This window comes from Tachypleus tridentatus, chromosome 7 (assembly GCF_004210375.1).
Source record: "Tachypleus tridentatus isolate NWPU-2018 chromosome 7, ASM421037v1, whole genome shotgun sequence".
Lineage (NCBI taxonomy): Eukaryota > Metazoa > Arthropoda > Merostomata > Xiphosura > Limulidae > Tachypleus > Tachypleus tridentatus.
Window position 1 is genome coordinate 39,491,859 of NC_134831.1, and position 27,464 is coordinate 39,519,322.

The window sequence follows — 27,464 nt, forward strand, 5'->3', positions numbered from 1 at the left end:
CTTATTATTTTGTCAAACTTTTTTCTTTAACTTTAATTGTAATATCATAAAAAATGTGTTTCTTCTATGTTATTTTTTTCAATGCCTCTGGCCACAGGAGTACCACTTCAAACTGGCTAAGACATTTAAAATTAAAAGGCACTGTTCACAATCAACTCCTTGTGGTTTTCTTTTTTGGAAGAGGGAAGGAAGTTTATAAAAGAAAAGGGTTGTAAGAATGTATATACATCACTGACAGTTTTATTTTACTTTTCTTAGTTTTACTTAAACAATACAGAATGATGTAGTTATTGGAGAAAAGATATACAATTTATATAACAGCTATACAGGAAGTTGTCATTTTTATAAAGTGGTGTATCTGTTATGCCACAACTAAATAGGAGGATATCTTCTCATTATATTTGATGAAGACTTGTTTCTAGGTTCAGGCTAGTAGTAGGTGGTGAAATGGTTCATTATATTCAGGACATTTTTACAGGTTCATGTTAGTAGTAGATAGTATAATTGTTCATAATGTTCATTACTTGTTTAGCAGTTCAGACTAGTAGTAGATGGTATAATTGTTTATTTTATTTTGGACTTGTTTGCAGGTTCAGGCAAGTATTAGGTAGTATAATTGTTTATTATGTTCAGGCTAGTAGTAGGTGGCATGATGATTTATTATGTTCAAGACTTCTTCACAGGTTCAGGCTATTAAGTAGGTGGAATAATCCTTTATTATGTTCTGGACTTCTTTCCAGGTTTAGGCCAGTAGTGGGTGATGTATTTATTTATGTTTAGAATGTTTTTCCAGGTTCAGGCTAGTAGTTGATACTATAATTGTTCTTTCTGTTCTGGACTTTTTTACAGGTTCAGGCTAAAAGGATTTGGTATTCTCATTTAATGTGTTCACAAATTGTTTGCAGCTTCAGGCTAGTAGTTGGTTGTATAATTGTTTCTTATGCTTAGGACTTGTTTCCAGGTTCAGGCTAGTAGTAGGTGCTATAACTTTTTATTATGTTCAAGACGTGTTTCCAGGATGACACTAGCATAAGTGGTACACTTGTTCATTATGTTCAGGACTTGTTTTACAGGTTGAGGCTAGTAGTAGGTGATATAATTATTATGTCCAGGAATTGATTCCAGGTTTGGGCTTGCAGTAGGTGGAATAATTGTTTATTATCTACAGGACTTGTTTGCATCAGGATAGTAGTAGGTGGTACAGCTATTAATTATGTTAAGGTCTTGTTTATAGGTTCAGTTTAGTAATATGTGGTTTAATTGTTCATTATGTACTGGATTTGTTTATAGGTTCAGGCTAATACTAGGTAGTATAATAGCTCATTGTTCAGGACTTGTTTCCAAGTTAAGGCTTGTTGTAAATGGTATAATTGTTCATTATGCTAAGGAAGTATTTACAGTTTTAGACTTGTGGTATGTGGTATACTTGTTTATTATTTTCAGGACTTGTTTACATGTTCAGTCTATAAGGAGATGGTATAATTATTATATTCAGGACTTGTTTTTATGTTCATTTTAGTAGTAGTAGAAGGAGATGGTATAATTGTTTATTATGTTCAGGACTTGTTTGAAAGTTTGATCTATTAGCAGGTGGTAAAATTATTTAATATGTAACTGACCCCTTGGTGTGGATTCCTGTAAATGGTGAGGGGATCTCTCAGGGAAGGTTCTGTACTTTCAGTTCACCTCCTCTGGGATCTAAACATCCACCCACGTGTTTGCCGTGCGTGGTGACCCGTAAAGGGGAGGAGAGGATCCTGGTGGATAAGGGGTTCAACTCTAATACACCACTTTGTCCTTGAATTCTTGTATACGAGCGGCTTTGGAGTGGCCCCCATAAGATCAATTGGCTGGTCCACTTGAGCTAGGGTCAACCAAGAACCAGTGTTAAATGTTCTCAATAGGTGTTGTGGACATTGTATCTGATAGTGATGTTTGAATATAGTGCTCACGAAACCCTGACGTTGCTGCAGTGTCCTTGTTTGACACTGTAGTGCATCCCCTCGTAGGACTCCATGGTGGGTGGGATCAGTGGACACTCAAATCTAGCTTCTTTGTTATGTATACCCCTCTTTCTAACAACAATAAATAAAAATGAAAGAATTGAAAAAACAGACCATTGGAAAACGACCATGCATGAACGACTCTGTTGTACAGTCACTATTGCAGCCAGATTCTACACCTCAATTTCTGATTCTCCATTCCTTATCAAAGAAATCCTTGGGGCAGATGTCTCCATTTTTCATTCAGAAGAGATTAGAGGGACTTGCTGGCTCCTCAAAGTCAGTAAAGACGTTGCATTGTGGAGACATTTTGGTGAAAACATCTTCACCACAGCATACCAAACTTCTCTTGAAATCAAAAGCTATTGGGATATACCCATTGAGGTTACTCCTCATGCGACTTTGAATTCTTTTAGAGGACTTATAGGTGAGAGGAATTTAAAGAATATTCCCGAGTCGGAAATCTTCGCTGGTTTTTCCAACCAAGGCATTACTACAGTATACCAAATCTTCACCCATAAAGACGGTATTATGTTCTGATATTAACGTTTACATCACCTCCTCCTCCTGTCACAGTCAGAGCAGGTTATCTGAACTACAAAGTACAGGCTTACATTCCTAACCTTCTCATATGTTTCCAGTGTCAGCAGTTTGGCCACTCAAAAACATCATGTTGTGGTTCTTGGGTATGCGTTCGTTGTGACTGCCCAGTTTCACTTCCTTTGTGTTCCAAACTTTTCTCGGATCTATCCTCTTCTTGAGCCCTGAAAAGTAAATCGACTATTCATTCACGTCTTCAGTCATTGGAATCTTTGTTCACAGACAGAGACCTGCCTATTTGATCCAGGGCATGATCCATGGAGGTTGATAGAACTTTATCCAATAAAGAAAAAAACGTGGTCGCAAACAGAATATCTCCCCGCTACATTCTCCTCCACATAAATAACAATAGCCACTCTGATTCAGTGGAACTGTGAAGGGTTTTGATCAAATTTAGATGACATTAAGGAAGTGATGGATTCTTACCATCCCGTGTGCCTCTCCTTACATGAAACGTTTCTGAAACCTATTACAGTCATCCTTTGGCAATTTTCCTTGTATAGAAACGACAGGTCATGTAATGGACGAGTGCACGGTGGGGTGGCATTGCTGGTTGATCAGAGTGTGCCCACCCTGTTCTCAGTTGATACACCCTTGGAGGTTGTAGCTATTCGTGTTTCCTTGGGTCGTACCATCACTATTTGTTCTCTCTACCTGTCACTTGAAGAGATCTCTAATCAGTCAGACCTTAATGCTCTTATTGAGCAGTTAACATCCTCCTTTTTACTACTTGGGGATTTTAATGGGCATAATCCCTTTCAGGGCAGTGCTAGTATTGATAGGAGGAGCCATGCTTATTTGATAGAAACTGCACTATGGGTCTCCGATCTGTGGCTCTGCCAGGATTTCAGCCTTGAAAATGTTGGACCCTGTTCACCAACAGGGGCGTTTCCGCACTTCTCCAGTCCAGAATTTGTACATGGGGTCCCATGAACCCTTACTATGCCTTCACATTTACAACTGTCTTTAATGTATGCTTCAAAACTTCGATCTTCACCATAGCATCCCACATGGGGTTGTGTTTTTCTTCCTCAGTGGGCGTGCGACTCGTAATCCGAGGGTCACGGATTCGCGCCCGCGTCGCGCTAAACATGCTCGCCCTCCCAGCCGTGGGGGCGTATAATGTGACGGTCAATCCCACTATTCGTTGGTAAAAGAGTAGCCCAAGAGTTGGCGGTGGGTGGTGATGACTAGCTGTCTTCCCTCTAGTCTTACACTGCTAAATTAGGGACGGCTAGCACAGATAGCCCTCGAGTAGCTTTGTGCGAAATTCCAAAATGAACAAATCCTCAGTGGGCCACACTCTTTCATAATAGATGGTCTGCCACTGTTCTATCTTTGGATGACATAGCAGTATCCACAGATCAGCCCATCCCACCATGACTAATTACTATCCCCAAATGTGAGCTTTCTTTGAGTCATATGAAGAAGGCAGATAGTCCTGATTGGAAGTATCACCAATTTGCCGAACATCTTTCGAACCATCATTCCGTTCCCATTTATACAAATGGTTCGAAATCAGATGACTCTGTGGGCTCTGCCATTGTCTACCATGATTTGGTTGTTGCACACAGAATTCCCTCTCCAGTTTCTGTGTTCACTGCCGAATTATACGCCATTTCTCATGTCCTGAATCACATAGAAGCTAAGCTGTACTCGAATTGTACTATTTATACTGACTTGCTTAGTCTTCTACTGGCCCTGTAATCGCTTCATGTTAGTTCTCACCCAATTTTCGCTGATATTCAAAACCGACTGGCCCATTTTTCTTTAACATCTTCTTCTATCCAGTTCTTCTAGATACCAAACCATGTTGGTATTCGCGGGAACAAGCTCGTCGACACCGCAGTAAGTCTGTCTGCTCTGGCACTATCACTGCTGTGCCCTTTCCACACATGGACTATGGTCCTGTATTCAAGGCTCGGCTCCGTGCCAGTTGGCAGCCAACTTGGAGTAAGCAAAGTGAACACAATGTTTTACAAATAAAACCCTTTATTGGACTTTGGGCATATTGTTTCAGTTATGATCGGAAAGTGGAAGTTGTTCTCACTAGACAACACAATGGTCACAGTTTTTTAACTTATCGTTTTCTTTTATCTGGGACTGATGCTCAAATTTGTTGTCTATGTGACGCTCAGGTCACAATAAGCCACATTTTACTGTCTTGCTATTATTACAACTCTGAACAACGGCGCCTTTTTAAACATGTTTTGTCCCAAGATTTACCCTTAACGTTGGACAGTGTCATCGGCGATGTTGACACTGTCCACCTTACAAATGTTTTTAGTTTTTTAAAGACCATTGACATTTTCAACACTAAGTTTTTAATTCGTAAATTAGACCTTTTTTATGATTCCTTTTTGAAGTACAACTAGTTCGATATGAAATTAGAAAAATCCGATATGTTACATAACTTGGAACCAGGACTGGAAAGGGCAACTTCAGGTGACTAACGCTGATGTTTGTACTTACCTGTTAGTCATCCTGGCGCGTTATGCCACAGAATGTCCTTTAAAACTGGTATAACAGTAATATCTCTCTTACTGCTGTGCACTAGATATAAAAATTGGATTTCATACTGTTTAAGTTTTAATTCAAAACTTAAACTTTGTTTTGTTATACCTTGATTCATTTTTATGAATTTTAATAACTTTACTTTTAACTTTTTTACCAAATGTTTGGCGCAGATAGCCTTACTGCTTTGCACCATAAAACGCAAAACGCACCAACCCATCCATGTTCAGAACTCTTTTTATAGGTTCAGGCTAGTAGTAAGTAATATAAGTAATATAATTTTTTTTTTATGTTTCTGACTTATTTCCAGGCTCAGGCTAGTAGTGGGTGGTGTAATTGTTCATTATGTTCAGAACTTTTTTCCAGGTCCCTGCTTGTTGTAGGTAGTAGAATTGTTTATTATTTACAGATTCACGCTAGTAATAGATAGTATAATTGTTCATTTATGTTCAGGACTTGTTTACAGGTTCATGTTAATAGTAGGTGGTATAATTGTGTATTGTGTTCAGGACTTTTTTTCAGATTCAGTCTAGAAGTATGTGGTTTTATCGTTTATTATGTTTAGGACTCTTTTACAGGTTGTTTAGTATTATGTGGTGTAATTGTTCATTATGTTCAGGTTTACCATACCTTTTTGGAAAAATAATTCATTCGAATTTTGCAAAAATAAACGAATAATACGGGGGGTGGTCGTCTACATTTAACGATCGTATACACGTGCGTTTTATCTTACTATAGTCGAGGGGTTTAGGACGTGAAATCAAAGACATTTTAATACACTGATAACGTTTTTAAACGACTGTACCATAGGTGTAAGAAGCCTTCGTATTTATTTTGCTTTAATTGTATGAAAAATTGCTCGTGGGCTCTCTTCGCTACCCATCTTTTAATTTAAGAGTGGTAGACTATAAAAAGGGCAGCTAATCAAAGTCATCCGTCGTCAGCTGGTAAGTTTCTATTTGTCATTCAAAAGTGGAATTGTCCATCACATTTTAATGTTCGGTGTTGACAGTGGAACCTATGACCCGCAAATTGCGATTCGAGTGCCTAAATGGCTGGTAGTTAACCAGCCAATCCCATGCCAGTTCTCGTGTTCCAGATAAAGTAATGTAGTAGAGTGTTAGCAGAGTAAAAAAAATATATAAGTAAGAAATGTTCATATTATCCATTACTCGAAATAATTTTATGATTTTATTGTCGTTTTAAAAAAAAAAAAAGTTAAATCCTCCCTGCTCTCTCATTTGTATCAGATCAATCACTTTTCCTTCTTTCGACATTATGGAAGTTGGTAAAGCTGGAAAAATAGTTTAGAATAGAAAATAGAAGCGAAGATTTTATTTTTATAAGCTTTAAAAATGATATCAGGTTGAAGATTATTAAACGAGTTCTCAAATCGATACCATAACATATGTTCATAGATATGCTTCATAGAACGTGCACGTTATTTTAGGATGTAGTTTGATTTACCAATACAAGTAAATCAACTGTGAATAAGTTTTTTATTTTTTTATTGCTTTAGGAAAAGAGAGATTCTCACTTGTTTCTAATCGTCCATGGATTTATTCAGTTACAGTTGTTTTACTGTGTACTCGTACATTATCGATATTCAAGGTGTAAAATGCCTTAGAATAAGTCTTAGGACAACGGTTCATATGCTGAAGCTACTTTAAACTATCAAAAATTATTACTGATTATTGTGGTATCGCTACATTTTGAAACTATTTTTAGTCACTATACTATGGTGTTGCAACGTTTTGAGACTATTTTTAGTCACTATACTGTGGTGTTGCAACATTTTGAGGCTATTTTTGCTTACTGTATTGTGGTGTTGCTACATTTTGAGACTATTTTTAGTCACTATACTGTGGTGTTGCAACATTTTGAGACTATTTTTAGTTACTGTATTGTGGCGTTGCTTCGTTTTGAACTACTTTTAGTCAATATATTGTGGTGTTGTTACCTCTTGAACCTGTATCGTGATGGTACCACATCTTGAGATATTACTGAAGGCACCAAATATTGAAAATGTTAAAGTGATAAGTGCCACACCTCGAAATTATTGATATGATGAAAGGGTAGAAGCAGTCTTTAATAACGTAGTTTTAACATAAGCTAAATAAAATAATATAAGCTACGTCTTGCTGAGTTATATTTTAAAGTTCACTAGAGTAACAAAGTTCAAGACAAACACGTGTATATTGACATACTTCAAAGAGATATTCTCGCTCTCGGACACCTTCAGTTGATATAAATTTTCTTATCTGACAGAAAGTTCATTTCCACGGTCACTGAACATCATTTCATTTTTTCTGTAAACTTAAAAATCGTTCACCTCGAACTCGTTGAACAGGTCTTATAGGACATTACTCCCATAGTTTCTTTTTTTTAATGCTTAGTTCATTTATTTCAGGCGAAAGATAAAAGAAAAATTAAATCTTACAAAGTTAACTTTCCCAAAGTTTAATTATTGGTATTTAAAATTCCTGAAACTCGTTATATTTAGGTTTGATTGGTATTGAATAATAAGCCTAATACCTCGACTTTTGTAACTCGGATAAAGAAACAGAACTTAAATATCTTTTAATTTTGATTATTGCCAAAGGCTTTGACTTACCTCTAATACACAATCTAAACTTCTATTTCTATCCGATATTAAGGAACCTGCAAACTGAATACCTTTCCATTGTAATTATTACTGACAAATCTATAACTTTACCTTATTCATAAAAAATAACCTAAATATTCTCAACTTCAATCCCAGAGCAAAATCAAAATGTAGTTTTATTAATTTATTTCTCAATAAAATCCGGGAGATCTCGACATCGGAAGACAAAAAATAGTCAACAGTAGATTTCGTCATAAAGATAATATGCGTGTGACCTCCCATTCTTTCATTACTAATTAACTTGTCCAAAAGATAAAATGTTGGAAGCTTCTGGAACGTTTCAATGTTCCTGTGATGCATATAATTTTGGATCGAATTTTGTAACTAGTACGTAAACGGTCTGTGGACTGATGGATCAGAAGATCTAGATCGGATGCTGTTGAGCACCTCTATACTTTCAGTTATGAACGTGATATAAAAGTGATACTATTATTTAGTTTGTTCTAAGTGTTTTCTTATCAATTTGAGTAATATACATCAGATTTAAACGATTTGTCCTCCATCTTCCGTATAAATCTTAACATTAAGTGAGATCTGTTTGCAGAAAAAAAAAAGATAACAGATCTTTAAGGACTTAAACGTATTTCTGATGTTCCACAATGTTTGAACAAGCCATTCTTGAAGTGCTGAAGTCTGGTAAGTGTATCACTACTGATCTTCCAACAATGGTATTCGGTCCTGACAGTGAAAGGTAGGGGTCGGTAAAAAAATAGCGTGCAATCTCTATTGTTCCATCTTGTCGGTACCTGAATATGGGGATATCGAGAGGCCCAAATTTTCCAGAGGAGTCCCCCATCTCGCACCGAAAAGGACCTCGACCCGAGCAGTGGCATGCATATATTCCAGAGTTGCTAACGTTGAACGGGTTGTAGTGGGTTCCCGCGACAGCACAACTAGTACTACTGTAATGTTGGTCGGGTTGAATTGGGTAGATGTGAACGTGCCACAGGTGGTTGAATGTCTTTCTCCCCTGGGATCCTGATGGGTAAGAGAGTTCAACGTAAATAGAGGTGTCGCTTAGAGGGTTAGAAGCATCTTGTTTGAAGATCAGCTGGCCTTGGATAGGATAGTCAAAAGTAGAGTATGCTGTCATGATAGATTTCCCTGTTAGTTTGATGTTGACACAAGCGAAAGGTTTCCCGTCTGGGTAAAAAATTGCTAACGCTCTTCCAATGATACTTCTTGCACCGAAGAGAGTCAAAGAAGAGTCGCGTTCGTGTTGAAATATTTCCTTCCTGTTGTGTAACGTTCCGTGCTTACCACTCAGATCACCTACTGCGTATTGATCTACAGTACCTTTACCTGGTTCGGGCACTTCTTCGGGATCTAGGCGGAACGGATTATAGATGTCGCCCCGGATATCTCTGCACTGCTCGTGGGCATTATCCCAGCGCACGATCAATGGTAAATTGTTGATTCCGTAGCTATAAGCCTTCTGTTGGAGGTTTTTAAGATTTACTGTTATTAGGGTAGGATCATAAGGAGAGTCTTGTTGAAAAAGAACCTCTCCTAGACTATCTTCTTGGAACTTCGCTGTCGCTACCTTGGGCTCTACGAAAGAAAGTGGAGCACACGCAAATATCATTGATGCATTTTCGGCAGAATACAGAATGAAGTATAAACCACTATGTTGGGTATTTAACTGCAACAGGTTTTGTAGAAGAAAGTAAGAAATAGCGTGTACATCGGTGGGCTCCTTCCCCACACTCAGAAAATGTGATCCTTCAATCAAAGGAGTCCGTGTTTCCATAGTGGCACAGCGACTCATCTCATTCTCATAAAAGTCTTGTTGTGTATCAAGTTTTTCACCAGGAACCACAGCCCATTTGTGCAAGGTGTCACGTCTAGTGTTGTCAACGTAAAACAATCTAGAGAAAAGCCCTGTGTCCTGTTCGCTCTGTCGGAAAGCCACCTCCCCTCCAACTGGAGAATGCAACAGAGCTTGGAAAGTTATAACCCGGCTAGTGGAATGGATCGGTGCGCAGATAACCCTACCATTATTCTTGTCCTTCAAAACTAAAGTCCGACCCATTAGTCCATTTGGACCCGACAAACTGAGATTACTGGAAACAACCAGTCCATCAAGGCCAGAAGATAAAAGCCCGTGAACTGATGTCATGTCAGCGATTCTGAAATTTAAAAAAAAAATCATTCTATCGTTAAAATACTTACCCCTATACTTTTTACGTAATTTTGTTTTAAATGTGTGTGTTTTCTTATAACAAAACCACATCGAGCTATCTGCTTGTCCACTGAGGGGATTCGAACCCCTAATCTTAGCATTGTAAATCTGAAGACTTCCCGCTGTCCCAGCGGGGGTACTCTATTTGAAATACTCGCTTAAAATATCGCGATAACGTGTTTTAAACTTGCTTAACTACGTGACACAACATTTTATCATACTGTTTTATTTGAAATAAACATGTTAAACTAAATGACACTACACCTTATCGCATTATTTTACTCGAAACACACTCATTCAACTACAAGACACTATACTTTATGGTATTGTTTTATTTGAAATAAACATGCTAAACTACGAGCCAATACAGTTTATCGTGTTCATCTATTTTAGGTAGATGTGTTATGTTAATTTAAATGTTCACAACAGCTTCTGTGGCGCTATACTTTATCACGTTGTTTTACTCGAGATAGTGACGGTTTCCTTTTGACGAATGAAAATTGTTCGATAACTGTTACCTCGCAGATTACATACGAGTATCAAAATTCAATGTGCAGATACGAAGTCTAATACGCTTGTGTTATTTATTTATCTATTTTTACAATAAATGTCAACAGCGCTCTAGATATTACCTTGTTTTTACCAACTATTTCATCCTCTAATTATTGTGACTTCAAGCGATTATCGTATATACTCGTGTGATATTCGAATTTTTGAAACCAGTATTTTTAGGACGTAATTTAGAGGTCGACTTTTGCACGGCTAATACGTTCGAGAGGTTGGTGTGCTCGCTCTGTAAGATACCACAAAACATGACAAAAAAACAAACCTCATTAAATATAAAAGACAATAAACAACGAAAAAGTAATTTAACTTTTTATTTGCTTTTAAGGTAGTAAAGTTTAGATTAGGTAAAATGACTAGTAATAAGAATTTCTCACGAGGTACCAAGTGACCAGGTGGTTAGGGAGCTTGACTCGCAATCTATGGGTCGCAAGTTCGAATCCCCGTCACACCAAACATGCTCGCCCTTTCAGCCGTGTGACGGTCAATCCCATTAATTGTTATTAAAAGAGTACCCCAAAAGTTGGCGGCGAATGGTAACGACTGGCTGCCTTCCCTCTAGTGTTGGCCCCCGCTGATAAAATGAAAAGTCTATGGATTTACAACGCTAAAATCAGGGGTTCGATTCCCCTCAGTTGGCTCAGCAGATATCTCGATGTGGTTTTGCTATAAGAAAACACACCCCTCTAGTCTTACACTGTTAGCGCAGGTAGCCCTCGTGTAACTCTATGTGAAATGCAAAACAAACATACGCTCGCATGGAGTGAAGTGGTCAAGATTGTACCTGACCCTCTCAGGTCCACTCAAAGGATCTAAATACCGATAAATAGCTCGCGAGAAACTTGAAGGTAGTGTAATTTGATAATGTAGCGCGAGCTTGACGTTCGCTAATGATTTATGGCTTATAATGACACAAGTAATGATTAGACAAGGTGCAAAGGGTAATAAAACAATAAATTTAAGTATAAATAGTGTGTACCGTTACGAGTTTAAAATATTTAGGATAAATAAAGATAATTTCATTTTACAATTTGAAGTTATTCTAGCCACAGTATTAAAATTATAATAAAGTAAAAATGGTCATGTGGTCAGTCCCTGCGACCGAGTTCGTATTGACAGAGTTAAGTGTTTTCGTTATAAAGGGTGACCTGATTTGATGTGAAGGGTTGCCACAATAAACTTTTACACGACATGTATGAAAACTTAAGATATGTTTGATATAATAGGCTATGCTATTATATTTTATTTTCTGAAGAAGAATGTTGTCTGAGTTTTGAGTCACTTTTTAAAAACCATTGCAACACGAATATATTCGACAGCATACTGTTGGATACACGTACCTTACTTTTCACTGACTAATTGTATTAAAAGTTTACAAAATTTGTAACGATTCCATCGACTCTGGCCCGACATGGCCAGGTGGGTAAAGGCGTTCGACTCGTAATCTGAGGATCGCGGGTTCGAATCCCGGTCGCACCAAACATGCTCGTCCTTTCAGCCGTGGGGGCGTTATAATGTAACAGTCAATCCAACTATTCGTTGGTAAAAGAGTAGCCCAAGAGTTGGCGGTGGGTGGTGATGACTAAATTAGGGGCGGCTAGCGCATATAGCCCTCGTGTAAGTTTGCGCGAAATTCAAAAATCAAACAAACAAACTTACGGACTCTATTAACGTATTCCAAACACTGTTAATAAGTGAAGTAAAAACAAATAAAACAGTTGAAAGCGAGTGTTAAAAAAAAAGCACAAGGAAGCGGAACTTTACAGAGTATTCGATTTTTTTATGTAAGCGTCACGTCTTGTCCAAGGTAGTTTCGCGCATGCTCACAATCGAGGCATTTGTGTCATATTCCAGATGCTTATAATTTTATCATATGGGTACCGCCAGCACCATATCTTAACATTGTAAGGTTGTTCATGTTGTGATCATGAGTGCTCAGGTGCAAATTTTCTTTTTCATAGGCAAAGTAACTGACATTTGAAAGTTTATTAAGCCTACATACTTAGTGAGTCCCACATGCTCAGCGTCTGTGAAAGGATTCGTTTACTAACTGACCGCCATATTTGAAAATCTATATGTATAAAATTCCATATCCTGATAAACGGTAAGCAGGTTGTTTAATACTCACATTCTTCCAAGATTATCCAGTTTACAGTCTTCTGATGAGCTGGAGAATACTGGAAACTCGTAAATCTTCCAACGAAATAATCCGTTATTATAATTCCCACGACGTAGTTGAATGCGGACGGTGACTCCAGTTTTGATGGTCTCAGAGAAGAATTCCACAGTACCTTTCACTCCTCCTGAGTTTAGGATAGCCACAAGACTGCCCTCTCTTGTCCGATTCTCTTGTCCCTCTGTTGAAATAGGAAAGGGGCTTAGTTTATTGTACCTGAAGTCTACAAAGATGATTGTATACAAAATTATTATACTTCAAAACAATTCTACAATAATCGTAAGTTTTATTTAAGAAACTTTTCAAGCGGCACACTGTGTTTAAAAACAAACATGATAGACGGGATCAAGCGAATTCTTAAACGAAGGTATTGCAAGCAAAGCTTCCTCTAGACAGTTAATCATTCTATACCGTGATATGCATTTTATCGAAATCACAACTCTCGTGTTACTGAGAAAGAAAAAACGGAAACGCTAGTTTGTGAGTAAAACCTACTTAGATACACAAAATATGGCTTTCAAACACACTTCACCATGCCCAAACTTTCATGAATAATTGTTTTTCAGTGTACCTCTGATCAAATTTTGTGAGACAATATAAACTAGAAGAAGAGCACCTACCGCCAACACTTGGGCTATTCAAATTGAGTATTTGGATTTAGCCAACAACTTTATACACCTCCACTTCCTTAGGATAAATAATCCAGTATAAAAAATAAAGATACCTTCTTTACAGTCAATCTGTAGTTCCTGAAGTTTGTGTACGGTAGGTTCTAATTTCATTTTTCTTACCTCAACCTTACGTCTGAGCTATCGAGAAGTACTTCTCGAAACACAGTTATGTCTTAAACTATGTTTAGTTGTTGTTAAACAAGCTATCTGAACTGTGTCCGCCATGGGTTTTGTAAGCCTGCAGACTTGTCGCTCGACCCACTGGGGAGAAGACACCTGAAATCAACACTCGGGGTCTTCTACATTATGTTTCTGTCAGAATTTGCATCACCACTTTCAGTTTTCGTTTTTTAATCATATTACTTAACAAACCTGTCACATCTCTAATGGTCCGGCATGGCCAGATGGTTAAGGTACTCGACTCGTAATCTAAGGGTTGCGAGTTCGAATCCCCGTCGCACCAAACATGATCGCTCTTTTAGCCGTGGAGGCATTATAATGTGACGGTCAATCCCACTATTCGTTGGTAAAAGAGTAGCTCAAGAGTTGATGGTGGATGGTGATGACTAGCTGCCTTCCCTCTAGTCTTACACTGCTCAGTTAGGGACGGCTAGCGCAGATAGCCCTCGAGTAGCTTTGCACAAAATTCAAAACAAACAAATAAACTCGTGATCAAATACATATTTCCAGTAGCTTCTCAAATAACGGAGTTTGTTCAACTCTTCATAATGAGAAGGTTTAACCCTTTAGGTGTTTAGGTGTTATGAAAAACTCTCATATAGGAAGTACTGTAGATTTTACCATAACGGTTTTCCCTGCGAGCCTATATTATTTGGTATATAAGTTTTTAAAAACACTTCGCGAAATAAAAGAAATACAGCGCAAACATTTAACAAAAGGAATGTTATCTGGTTAGAAATTATATATGTTCCAGTTTTCTTATTGATATTTTTATTGGTGTCCAATACAGGCCTATTTCTGGTGTGAATTTGGGGGGAATTTCTGATCAGGTGAATAAATTTTCATTGCATGCATCGACAAGAAGTGCGATTCCGTAAAGCCATCTCTTTCTCTGGCAACTACACTACACCTGTACTTTAGTTACCACCACATAGATGTACACTACGTCAGTAAAGGCGGAAAGTAATTTTCAATAAAAACTTTTTTTTATGAAAATGTAAAATTTCCCCTTCACTGTGTTTCTTCTAACTTCTTTATAGGTAGTATAGAATGTGGTCAGTTTCATTTGGAATTTCGTACAGAGTTACTTAAGGGCTATCTGCGCTAGCCGTTTCGTTTTAAGTAATGATAGATTAGATTAAAGGCAGCTCATGGGCTCCTTTTTCACCAGCTAATAGTGAGATTGACCGAATATTATAACGTCCCCATGCCTGAAAGGGCGAGCACGTTTGATGTGACAGGAATTCGAACCCGCGACCTTCATATTATGAGTCAATCGCCCTAACTACTTGACCATGCCGGACCCTCACTGATAAACTTTCTGTGTTACACATTTCTAACAGCGGTTAAAAATGTTAGGGAAGAGAAAATTGTGTAAGAAAATAATGTTACGTAAATCCATATTTTAGGTCTTGTTCAAGTATTGGGTGTTCATATCATAGAATAGTGTATTCTGTGTCCAGTAACATCATCTCAGATAAACGTTTGATGGGCTATCTACACAACTACGCAAGCCTAGACATACGTACCAGAACAGAATATAATTACACAATTGAACCTTCTTTTCTAAAGTTAGTTGAACGAGTTCTTAGAGTGTACCACTTCAAACGTTTTGCAGAAAAATTAGAGGTTTGTCTTGAACTGAAAACAAAAAATATTAGTATATGCGTTTCGTTCCGCAATATGTTATGAATAATAATAATAAAAACGCTTACTCTGCTTGCCCGAACAACAGAAAATAAATATACTTAACTGGTTTTAAAACAATATAAATAAAAATCTTCAGTTTTTAATACTATTGTAAACTTGCAGGATTATGGTTGGTTGAATTTTCTCTGAATGCTCACAAACAAACAAAAATAAATACAGAATTTTCAACAAGTTTACTCCAAACACTAAGTGTGAAAGCACAGCAATGTTTCACTATCTGGTTCTCGCACATGGCCTTGATGTGAAGCTGCCAGCGAGATACAACTGCTTCTTGTCATATTGTCTTTATAAGTTAGCCCTGTGACTGAATAATAACAACCTTCACCGTTAACATAGAAAAACCTGTACCTAGTCACCGTGTTAGTTAATCATACCTCATAATATTTGTCCTCGTTCTACTAAATTTTAGGAAAAGCCCACATAAAAGTAGCTTATATAAAACAAATGCATTGCTACTTTTTTTTTATCGTATTACTTAGATCCATGCGAACTCCCTATTTTTGCCATGTAAAATATCAGGCTTATATAGTTATAGTACAGCTGATTATGGAAGTTAACGTTTTCTACATAGTCTACTTTCTTCTGAGGCCCGGCATGGCCAGGTGGTTAAAGCACTCGACTCACAATATGAGAGTCGCAGTTCGAACCCCCGTCACACCAAACATGCTCGCCCTTTCAGCCGTAGGGGCGTTATAATGTGACGATCAATTCCACTATTCGTTGGTAAAAAAGAGTAGCCCAAGAGTTGGCGGTGGGTGGCGATGACTAGCTGCCTTCCCTCGAGTCTTACACTGAAAAATTAAGAACAGCTAGCGCAGATAGACCTCGAGTAGCTTTGCGCATAATTCAAAACAAACAAGACTTTCTTCTGATGAAGAATTATCATATTTTCCCTTGAAACAGTCGCATCCACTGGCTTCTGCGGACATTTTGTAATTGGAATCCAAAGATGTATTGATACTGTCAGGTTTTATAAATCCGATTCTTTACAGTAGATTTATGAGACTTGTTGGCGATATATTTCAACAATAAACAAACAACACACAGTCCACTTGTTTTAAAATAACGTATTAAAATAACTCAAATGTATATACAAATGTTCGTTACACTGTTGGTTATTACAGAAGTTCCCAGAGCTTTAAATAATTCTCTCTTTTTTGTCATCAAAGTCCACACAAACTGGTTCAATTACTTTAGGACCTAACTTATATATACGAATTATTATTTTTGCTTGTTACTGCAACACAATCTGCAACAAGTTCATTTTAAAAATCTCCGCTATACACTCTTTATCGCTAAATTCACAATCACGCAGTCTAGGTATAAATAATCTAATAAAAACATGACTATGTAACAATAACACGGTTTGTTTTGAATTTCGTTCAAAGCTACACGAGGTCTATCTGCACTAGCCGTCCCTAATTTAGCAGTGTAAGACTAGAGGGAAAGCAGCTAGTCATCACTATACACCGCCAACTCTTGAGCTAATCTTTTACCAACTAATAGTGGGATTGACCGTAACATTATAACAACGCCCCCACTTCTGAAATGACGAGAATGCTTGATATGACGTGGATTCAAACCCGCGACCCTCATTACGAGTCAAGTGCCTTAACTACCTGGCCATGCTGGGACCTTAGGTCTACTTGTACTCTCAGGTGATGCTCTAGTGAAAAATTTTAGACCAATGACTTATTGCGTAGGCGTGTGCAAAGTTTTGGTCAAATTTGAGCGGTCTTTGTTGAAGAATTTTTCATGTGGCTTATAATTGCACCACATGAGACTCCTAAAGATCTGTCATTAAAGTTAGGTTTAGTTTTCTCTCAAATAAAGTCTCCTGGGCTTCGGTGTGTGTTCCCGCTGGTACAGAGATAAGTCTACGGACCTACAACACTTAAATCAGGGGTTCGATTACCCTCGGTAGACTTAGCAGATAACCCGATGTAGCTTTGCTATAAGAAAATAAACAAACAAACAACCCTTTGTTGTGAAAAAAAATTCAATCAAAATTGGAGATGTTATATTTATATCTCATGTATTTCTTAATGGATTGTCTTGAAATCTGGTATGTGAATTAAAAGTTTAATAGAGTATATTCTTTGAAAAATTGTAATAGTTTGGATAACCATAGTCCGAGATACAGAAATTAGAATATCGTTAAACTATCACTCCTGCTAATAACACTGTGTGTGTTTTGCAGGTTGTTTTGGCCGAACGACACCCTATCACGTGTCTTGATAATTTTATGGGATTATGGGGGAGCAAGTTCCAACACCACCGCAGTATTACCATGCTGATACGAGTTGGCTTTAGATTGATCCCTACCTTCTAACATTCTGCGTATGGTCCTAATGTTCTTTCGTATGCAGAAGACTGTGGTGCCACCTACCTTTTCCATAACGAAACCAGCTCGTTTTCTGATGTTACTCTACATATGCAGATTAAATGTAGAAGCAGAACCACAAATCTTTGATGTCTTCTTGCACAGTATGCTGTAATTTTTTCTCAAAGACGGTAGATTTACTGCTGCCCTCTAGTGTTGGAACTGGTTCATTACCAACACCTTCTTTGTGAAGTATGACAGGCCTAATTATTTATGAGGACTAAATTAACGTACATCCTTCTCGTAAAGAGGAATGTTTAAAGGGTGTTTTCGTTCAACAAGAACAAACAGTCAAACAGAATATGTTTAAAATCTCCTACGTCACTGGAACGAGCAGAAAGTGTGCATGTTTACCGTCCAGTAGTAAATCTAAAACGTCAAATGCTTAACAGCAAATTTTTTATATTCAAAGCCTCTGTTATATAAACGTTCATGTGTGACATAAACATAAATATTCATTTCCAACAAAGGAAAAAATTACTGTTTACTATAATGTATCGGCTGAAACGTTTATTTACGTATACAGAGGTCGAGTATATTACATGAAAAAGATTTTGGAGCCTTGCAGTTTCGTTAGAGTTGAAGTCACTCACTACATCCGGTCATGTTTTGTCTGACGACTGTGCATCTCGACAATTGCCCTGCAGCGTACCTTCTATTGCGAAAGGCTCCATCGTAAAACTATCATGCTCTAAACATACCCCTGTATCCGGTAACTTGACCGGTATGCCTCGTATGAAATAACTGGAATACTCGTTCATTCTCTAGGTGCTTGAGGCATGCAACAGTTGAATGGATATGTTACAGAAGCAACTGAGTACACATTACTTGTGTAGCTTATCCAGACAGAGATCGTTCGTAATAATGCTAAATACTGCTGTCTGAGACGCGTGGACAGATTTTTGCTAATGACCTTTGTGCTTCTTTATTCCCACCTATTGAAAGACACTGCAATTTGCTTACCTTGGTGGAGGTACGACTTGTTGGAAGTCTATATTCTGGATGTCTTGGTTCTCCAAGTTGATACAAATTCCTTAGTTTGCAATAGCACTAATTACAATAGAGAGATATTCCCCCCTTATAAATTCCCATTCTGAACACGTCTTTTTTATCTGAGTTTATAAATAGTTTGTTTCGGAAAGGTATGTTGTATGTCCTTTACACTGCAGACCAAATTCCGATAGCATCACTTACATAATGCAAAATAATGTAATAAAATTTATATTAAAGAAAATAATTCGTCGTTTGCAGCGATAACTCATTTATTCAAGTGAAACATATAAAAGTTTCAATAATAAATACATGATGCTTAGGCAGAGTATTCATCAATAAATATACACGAGTTTCGTGACATATTACATTAACCAAAACCTTTTATAATAGTCATTAGAGGAACTAAACCTGTCAAATATTTATGGCCAGGTGGGTTAAGGCGTTCGACTCGTAATCTGGGGGTCGCGGTTTCGAAGCCCGGTCGCACCAAACATGCTTGCCCTTTCAGCCGTGGAGGCTCTAAAATGTGACGGTCAATCCTACTATTCATTGTTAAAAGAGTAGCTCAAGAGTTGGCGGTGGGTGGCGATGATTAGCTGCCTTCCCTCTAGTCTTACACTGCTAAATTAGGGATAGCTAGTGCAGATAGCCTTCATGTAGCTTTGCGCGAAATTTAAAAACAAAAAATCAAATACTTATCGAGTATTGTCCCATTTAATATTATAGTCGTCTAAGAATACACCTTATACCATTTACATGTTTCGTTATCTAGTATACAATTTGCCCGGTTAAATAGTCTAGTCATCTAAGAATAGAATTTGTCCCATTTCCATGTTTCATCATCAAGACATATAATTTGTCCTATTTAATAGTCCAGTAATCTAAGAATAGAATTTGTACCATTTCCATGTTTCATTATCTAGGCATATAAATTTGTCCCATTTAATAGTCCAGTAATCTAAGAATAGAATTTGTACCATTTCCATGTTTCATTATCTTGACATATAACTCGTCCCATTTAATAGCCTTATTAGGCTATTATCTAAGAATACAACATGTAAAATTTACATGTTTCGTTTTCTAGATATACATTACATAGCCAAAAGTATGTAGACATCTATTCTAATTGGTGGGTTCGGCTATTTCAGCAGCACCCATTGCTAACAGGTGCATATAATCTCCCTAGATAACATTGGCAGAAGAATGGGTTGTACTGAAGAGCTCAGTGACTTTCAACTTGACACTGTCAGAGGATGCCACCTTTCCCAACAAGTCAGTTCGTCAAGTTTCTGTTATCTGTAAATGCTGTTATTGTGAAGTTGAAACGACCAGGAGCAACAACAGCTCAGCCACGAAGCGCTAGGCCAAGCAAGCTCACAGAATGGGGCAACCAAGTGCTGAAGCGTAAAAATCGTCTGTCAACAGTAGTAACACCGAGTTCCAAACTGCCTCTGGAAGCAACGTCAGCACAAGAACTGTTCGTCGGGAGCTCCATGAAATGGGTTTTCATGGCCGAGCAGCCGCACACAAGCCTAAGATCACCATGCACAATGCCAAGCATTCGCTGGAGTGGTGCAAAGTACACTGCCACTGGACTCTGGAGCATTGAAAACGCGTTCTCTGGAGTGATGAATCACCTTTCACTCTCTGGCAGTCTGACGGACGAATCTGGGTTTGGTGAATGCCAGGAGAACACTACCTACCTGAATGCATAGTGCTAACTGTAAAGTTTTGTGGAGGAGGAATAATGGTCTGAAACTGTTTTTCATGGTTTGGGCTAGGCTCTGTAGTTACAGTGAAGGGAAATTTTAATGCTACAGCATACATTTATATTCCAGAGAATTTTGTGCTTCCAACTTTATGGCAACAGTTTGGGGAAGGCACTTTTTGTTTCAGCATGACAGTGCCCCCATACACAATGCGAGGTCCATAAAGACATAATTTGCTGAAGTTGGTGTGGAAGAACTTGATTGGCCTACACAGAGTCCTGACCTCAACTCCATCGAACACCTTTGGGATGAATTGGAACGCCGACTGCGAGCGAATCCCCGCAGCCATGTTCCAAAATCTAGTGAAAAGCCTTTCCAGAAGGGTGGAGGCTATTATAGCAGTAAAGGGAGGACCAACTCCATATTAATGCCCATGGATTTCAAATGAGATGTTCAACAAGCACATATGGGTATGATGGTCGGGTGTCTACATACTTTTGGCCATGTAGTGTATGTATATAATTTGTCCCATTTAATAGTGTATGTGTTTTCTTATACCAAAGCCACATCGAGTGATTTGCTGAGTCCACTGAGGGAAATCGAACCCCTGATTTTAGCATTGTAAATCCGTAGACTTAGCGCTGTACTAGCGAGGAACCTCATTTAATGTATAATAATAGTCTAGTAATCTAAGAATACAGTTTGCACCATTTACATCAGGGGTGGGCAATCCCATGGCCATTGGCAACATGTGGCCAGTGGATAGCACAATTGTGGCCAGCTCGAGTTTAGGAATCAACTTTTCCACTATTTATTTTTATCGTAAATTTGGTAATCAGCAACTGTACCGTTTCACGTTATTACTAATGTCGCGCGCTTCATCATCGCCACAGACTCCGCCCATTTTGTAATGTCATTCTGGTTTAGATGTTTGTTATCGAGCGTGCATTGTTTTACATGCGCTTGCAAACATATTTTTATTGTGCAACTTTCAAGTGTTCAAATACATTTTGTTTTTAATCCCATAATATGGATATATGGATAATTTGAAAACGAAAGGATCCAGATGATGGTGAACACTCAGAAAATGAAGACAATTCAATTGATTCTGACATTACTGACGTAAAGAGAATGGCGCGTGACTGGGAAAACGTGAAACGAGAATTTAATGAAAGTTGGGAGTTGAAATTTGCAGTGATTGAAGCAAATAATAAGCCAATGTGTCTTATGCATCACAAAGGTTTTAGGAATAACAGCACATACAACCTTAAGCAACACTTTAACAATTTTCACAACGACTTTGATGTACAATTTCCAGTTGATAGCAAAAAATCATATGAATGAAATTAGCCGTCTGAAAGCACAACTTCATAAACAAAAAGGAGGCCTTAAAAGATTTTTATCATCGATAAAACTAGTTACGTTAGCTAGCTAGAAAGTAGTTTGGATTCTAGCTATAGAAAAATCATTTTCTGATTCTCAACTAGTCAAAGAAATATTGATTGTGGTCATTGAAACTCTGTTGAAAAATTATGATTCAAAAATTAAAGATTATATTCTTCGAAGGGTAAATAATTTGCAATTAAATCGAAGAACAATTGTCCGCAGAATGCTAGAGTTAGCGAAAGACACAGAAAATCACTTGCCTCAACAAGTAAAGGACTGTTTGCATTTTTCTTTAGCATTAGATGAGTCAACAGATGTTAGTTACACTGCACAGTTGATATTTTGAGTTCAATATGTAACTTCAGATCTTCAAGTGAGGGAAGAAATGCTTGGCCTTTGTGGATTTCGAGATCGAACATGTGGAAAAACAACTTTGGAAAATTTCTTGAAATGTCAAAAAATTCAATGTGAACTTTAAAAAAACTGGTTTCTGTCACAACATGCGGTACTCCCACCATGACTAGTGAGAAATGAGGATTTGTTTCTTTTTTGAAGCAGTATTTAATTGAAAATAATGTGAAGTTCACGCTACCATCTTTCCAATGCGTTTTGCATCAGGAAGATTTATGTGCTCAGATGTCTAAGGTGATTAATTGAAAAATTTGATGGACATTGTTGTAAAAATTGTGAATTATATTAGAAGTGAAAGCTCTCTTATCCATCGACAGTTTGTTGAGTCCCCGAAGAAAAGCAGTGACTGTACTTTTGATAATCCTACCGATTTTGCAAATGTAAGATGGTTAAGTAGAGGAAAAGTATTGGAACGATTTACTTTCTTATTTCCTCAAATAAAAGAGTATCTTGTTGAAATAGATATGATTAAAAATTTTCCTAAAATTAAAACTTTGTCATGGCAGTGTGATTTGCACTTTCTGTGCGACATGATGGCTCACTTGAATAATTTGAATACGAAGCTTCAGGGAAGAAGTAAAATAATAAGCGAGCAATTACAGTCTATTCATGAATTACAATTAAATCTACACCTCCTTGCGGAACAATTAGAAAAGAATGGTTTGACATATTTTGCAAAGTTGAATAGTTTACTATAAAATAATAATGACTGATTTCTCTGATGCTAAAGATGATCTCTATGTAAACTGGATCAAAAATTTGAATGTTTCTTCGAATTTAAAAATTTGAAACTGATATTTGAATTTTTGCATGATTCATTTCAATTTGACTTAGGAAATTTCAGTAAGGAAATTACATCTTATTTGTCTTTGGATAAGTGTGGACTTGAAGACGAGATGCTTACTTTGCAAAGTGTAGAACACACAGAAGGTAAACAAAAATGTTCTATCAGAAAGATGTGACTCACTATTCTGATAAAAGAGTCTTCTAAATTTAAGGACAGCAATTTCAAAATTATTTTTCCATGTTTAAATCCACATGTGTGTGCGAGTCAACATTTTCTACGCTGGATTTTCTCAAGTCTAGATACAGATCTCGGCTTACTGACATAAATTTGGAGGCAGAGCTAAGATGCTCATTGAGGATAGATATTAAGCCAAATTTCACGAAACTTGTTGATGAAAACCCCATCAACTTTCACATTGAAGGTTAGTTGGAATGCAATTATTTTGATTAAACTAGCATCTTTCTTTTCTGTTTTTTTTAATAATGTGGACAACGTTGTTTCCATTAGACACAGTTGTGGCCACTATATAAAATAAGTTGCCCATCCCTAATTTACATGTTTCGTTATCTAGATATATATAATTTGTCCCATTTAATAATCTAGTAATCTAAGAATACAGTTTGTACCATTACATGTTTCGTTATCTAAATATATAACTTGTTCCGTTTAGTGGTCTAGTAATCTAAGAATAGTTTGTACGATTTACATTTCGTTATCAAGATATGTAATTTGTTCCATTTAATAGTCTAGTAATCTAAGAATACAGTTTGTCCCGCTTACAAAGTTTCGTCAAATATATATAGGTTTGTCCCACTTATAAATTTAAGTAAACTGAATATAGGTTTCCTCCATTTACAAATTTTCGTCAACTAGATATAGGTTTGTCTAACTTGCAGTATTTCGTCATCTACTTAAGAATTTGTTCTTTATCAAAATATACTCGACTTAGGACATGGTAGGAATTTTGGTTAAATTATGATTTCGTTCATTATGAACGAAAAATAACCAGGGGCGGCCAGAAACTGCTGTTTCTCTTCACCCCACACAAGGCAAGAATAAATTAATTACCTGATTACGGAGCGAGAGATATGGTCAGGAGTGGCATGTTAGTTATTCGTACAACGCGATGGTCACGAATGACCTAGAAGTTGATAATGTGTTGAATTTAATTGAGGGGCATCAGGAAGAGCTGAGAAGAGATCCTGCCGGCTAGAGAGACGACGAAGAAAGATGAGGAAGGTTCAGCAGAACACCCACAAATCATTGTTTAAGGATGTTGTCTTGGAGAGAGCCGAGAGATGCAAACACAGTGCGCCGACATGATTAGGTCTCATGACTTATATATATTAGCTATTAAACACTTAAAAAATTTTGGATATTCAAAATTTGGATACTAATCTAAAATTTAGAAATCAAAATGACGTACCTCTTTTCAGGGCTGGGATCTATAGATCCTATGAAACAGAACTTTTGCTGTGGGGGGGGAAACGGGAGTACCCCGAGAAAACCCACTTTCACTGGTGAGGCGCCGAAAGAAACCAACCTCACCAGTGCCCGATGCTGAAAAGGAAAACATAAATGGTTATAAACTTGAGTTTACATCCAGGGCGTGTATGTAATTATAAGGCGAGAGGTATCGTTGCCACGAGCACGGGGTAGCTGCTAATAGTGGAATTTGGTTTGTTAATGGCGTCCGGTTTTTTGCTTTCTTATAGTATTTAGTTGCAAGGTAGGCGAGTCTCTTTTTGAGAGGTGGGATGGAGCTAGCTCTATTAATGTATGCTAAAGGAGTATATCTGGGAAGACGGAGCGCGAGACGGATGGCCAGATTTTGGGCTTGTTGCAATTTCTTAAGATGGGTGGAGGGAGCGGATACCGTAATCATGTTACCGTATTCGATTATTGGCCGAATATAGGTTTTGTAGATGGCGAGAACCGTGCTAGATCTACACCCACGGACTATGCTGCTGATGCGTCTTAGGTAAAAGATACGTTTATATATTTTAGAAAGGATTGACTGAAAGTGATTTGTCCATGTTAGCTTTCTGTTAAATATGATGCCCAGGAATTTAATTTATCAAAATATACTAAATTTGCCCGTCTTATAAAGTTCCATCCTTACATCCCTTGGCCTTCGTACTTGGAGATCGTCCAAAATTCTTATTCATATTCAGCAAACAAATAACGACCTTATTTACGACGTAAGAACCACACACAAATCTTGATCAAGTTGGTGACCCCTGTTGGGCTTCGGTTCCGATTGTAAAAGAGCATCCTTGAACTTATTCACAACAATGTTAAATTTATAAAAACTAAATCCACGATAATCGCCCTGGTGGATAGTAACGTCTCTATTCTTGTCATTCTTCTAGGTCATGTGACACTTGTACGTATGCAATACAGTAGAGTACCAAACGTAAAGAAGCGCGTTAAAAAAAGAATTTTTAACTTCTTATTATACTCAAGGATACAACATATGAAATAATTGCATTTTTGAAGTTTCAGTACGGTTTTATACAGAGGGCAACGTTTCAGAACTCTCACAGATGTGAAGTTGTTTAAAAGAAATCTCAGTTTTTACAACGCCTAATCTGTCTAAAGAAACAAAATGGCAACTCATTGAACACCATTATAATCTCTACATTGGTCACACGTTACGTAAATAGGGTCTTTCGCCTGGTACGAAAATCAGTTTTTATATAAACACTTAAAAATTGTTTTTTAAAACGTATTTTAGCCGTGAAATAATTTCCTGCCAGACGGACTAATATTACTTTCCTACGAGTAACAGTTATTCGTACAGAACGTTAGAATCATTAGCCTGAATTGTGGTAACAAGTTTAACCCTATATCGTTTAAAAGATTAAATATTTAAATGAACGATGCGTGTGTTCAAGTATTGCAAACAAACAGATCGACTTCTCAAAGAACAAAAACTAAATATGAATAATTTTGTTACCTGACCACAACAACCGACATTCGACCGTTTCTCTTATAATGTATCTACAGTACACAAGTGTGAAGCATGTTTGTTCAGGAACGGGGTGCGAACCACTTATTCCCAGTTGTACCAAAATATGGTACAAAATCATTTAGCAATGAAAATGAACTTCCACTGCAAAGTTTACTTTCTGTTTGCTTTTTGACCTAATTCCATTAGATTCTAAAACTTTCTACGCAGTCAGTGACATACAGCATCTGTTAAACCTAATTAACCGGTTTTCACTAATACTCAATAACTACTTACGTCAAATACTAATTTTATGAATACATACACTTAAATATTGTGGTAAACAAAGTTTGTAAAAATTAAAAATAAGACTAATGTTCCGAATAAAAATCTTAAGAAACGTGCGTACTAAAAGTTTACTAGTTGTTTACTGTCTACTGACACACACATGCGAGTATCTTACACTAGTCACACAAAGGAGTCAGTATTTCACACTTTTTACTGACTAAACGAAGCCAATATTTTACGCTGTTTACTAACTAAATGAAGTCATTATTTTACAATATTTACTGACTATATGAAATTATTAATTTACGCTGTTTACTGACACACACGCTCGTCAGCATTTTATACTAATTACACACAGAAATAATTATTTTACACTCTTTACTGACTCGAAATCATTATTTTACAATTTACCAACTAAAAATTAATTATTTTACAATTTACCAACTAAAAATTAATTATTCTACAGTTTACGACTAAAAAGCCATTATTTTATGTTATTTAGTGACTAAACGAAGCCAGTGTTTTCCAGTTTACTGATACAAAATCAGTACTTTACACTGTTTTATTTTGGAACAAGTGTAATATTAACATGATTGTTTCTTGTTCTTTGTAGCAAGTGTTATATTAACACAAATGTTGCTTGTTCTTTTTAACAAGTGTTACATTAACACGAGTGTCTCTTGTTCTTTGTAACAAGCGTTACATTAACACGAGTTCTCTTGTCACATTTCACAAGTCAGTATTTGACATTTACTACTGCTATTCAGTACTACCACACAAAAAATGTCGGTAATTTATATTAACTATTAACAAGAACTGATGCTATTATGTATTGTTTACTATTACTACAATAATACTCACCTGCCTGTAAAAGAAAGCAAAGAGTCAGTACTAAGACAGCTGCACAATTCATAGCATATAGTGTAAGATCGCCTGAGATTAAACGACAATGTGAGTTCTTTGCGTTTCTTCCAACAAATGTTTTAAGATCTCTCTTTCAGAATAAACCCCTTAAAAACCTGAGAAAAGGGGTAACTTCCATCACATGACCCCTTCTGTAAGACGAGGTTGCCTCATCTGACTTCGGGCACTGCCCTAGCAGGAAAAACTAGTTTTAGCGTTCCTAAACCTCTGTCGAAGAAATACGTGAAAGAAGAAGACATGTAAATATTTCCCATCAGATAGTGTGTTGAACACATACACGGGTTTCTCTAACCTCGTTTACTGCAAGCCAAGTGAATATGGCTTTCACCCTATCACCCCGTAACAACGAATGTAATATATCGTTTTCA

At 37.1% G+C, this 27,464-nt stretch overlaps 1 protein-coding gene across 1 annotated transcript; it reads right to left on the reverse strand.

The window, feature by feature from the left end:
• Positions 1-7,245: 7,245 nt before the first annotated feature.
• On the reverse strand, positions 7,246-27,271 carry LOC143255481 (uncharacterized). Its single transcript, XM_076511208.1, has 3 exons — positions 27,034-27,271; positions 12,657-12,885; positions 7,246-9,911 (listed from the first exon to the last, which is right to left on the reverse strand). The coding sequence occupies exons 1-3, from the start codon at positions 27,083-27,085 to the stop codon at positions 8,357-8,359; spliced, it is 1,836 nt and encodes a 611-aa protein (XP_076367323.1). The 5' UTR covers positions 27,086-27,271; the 3' UTR covers positions 7,246-8,356.
• Positions 27,272-27,464: the final 193 nt, after the last annotated feature.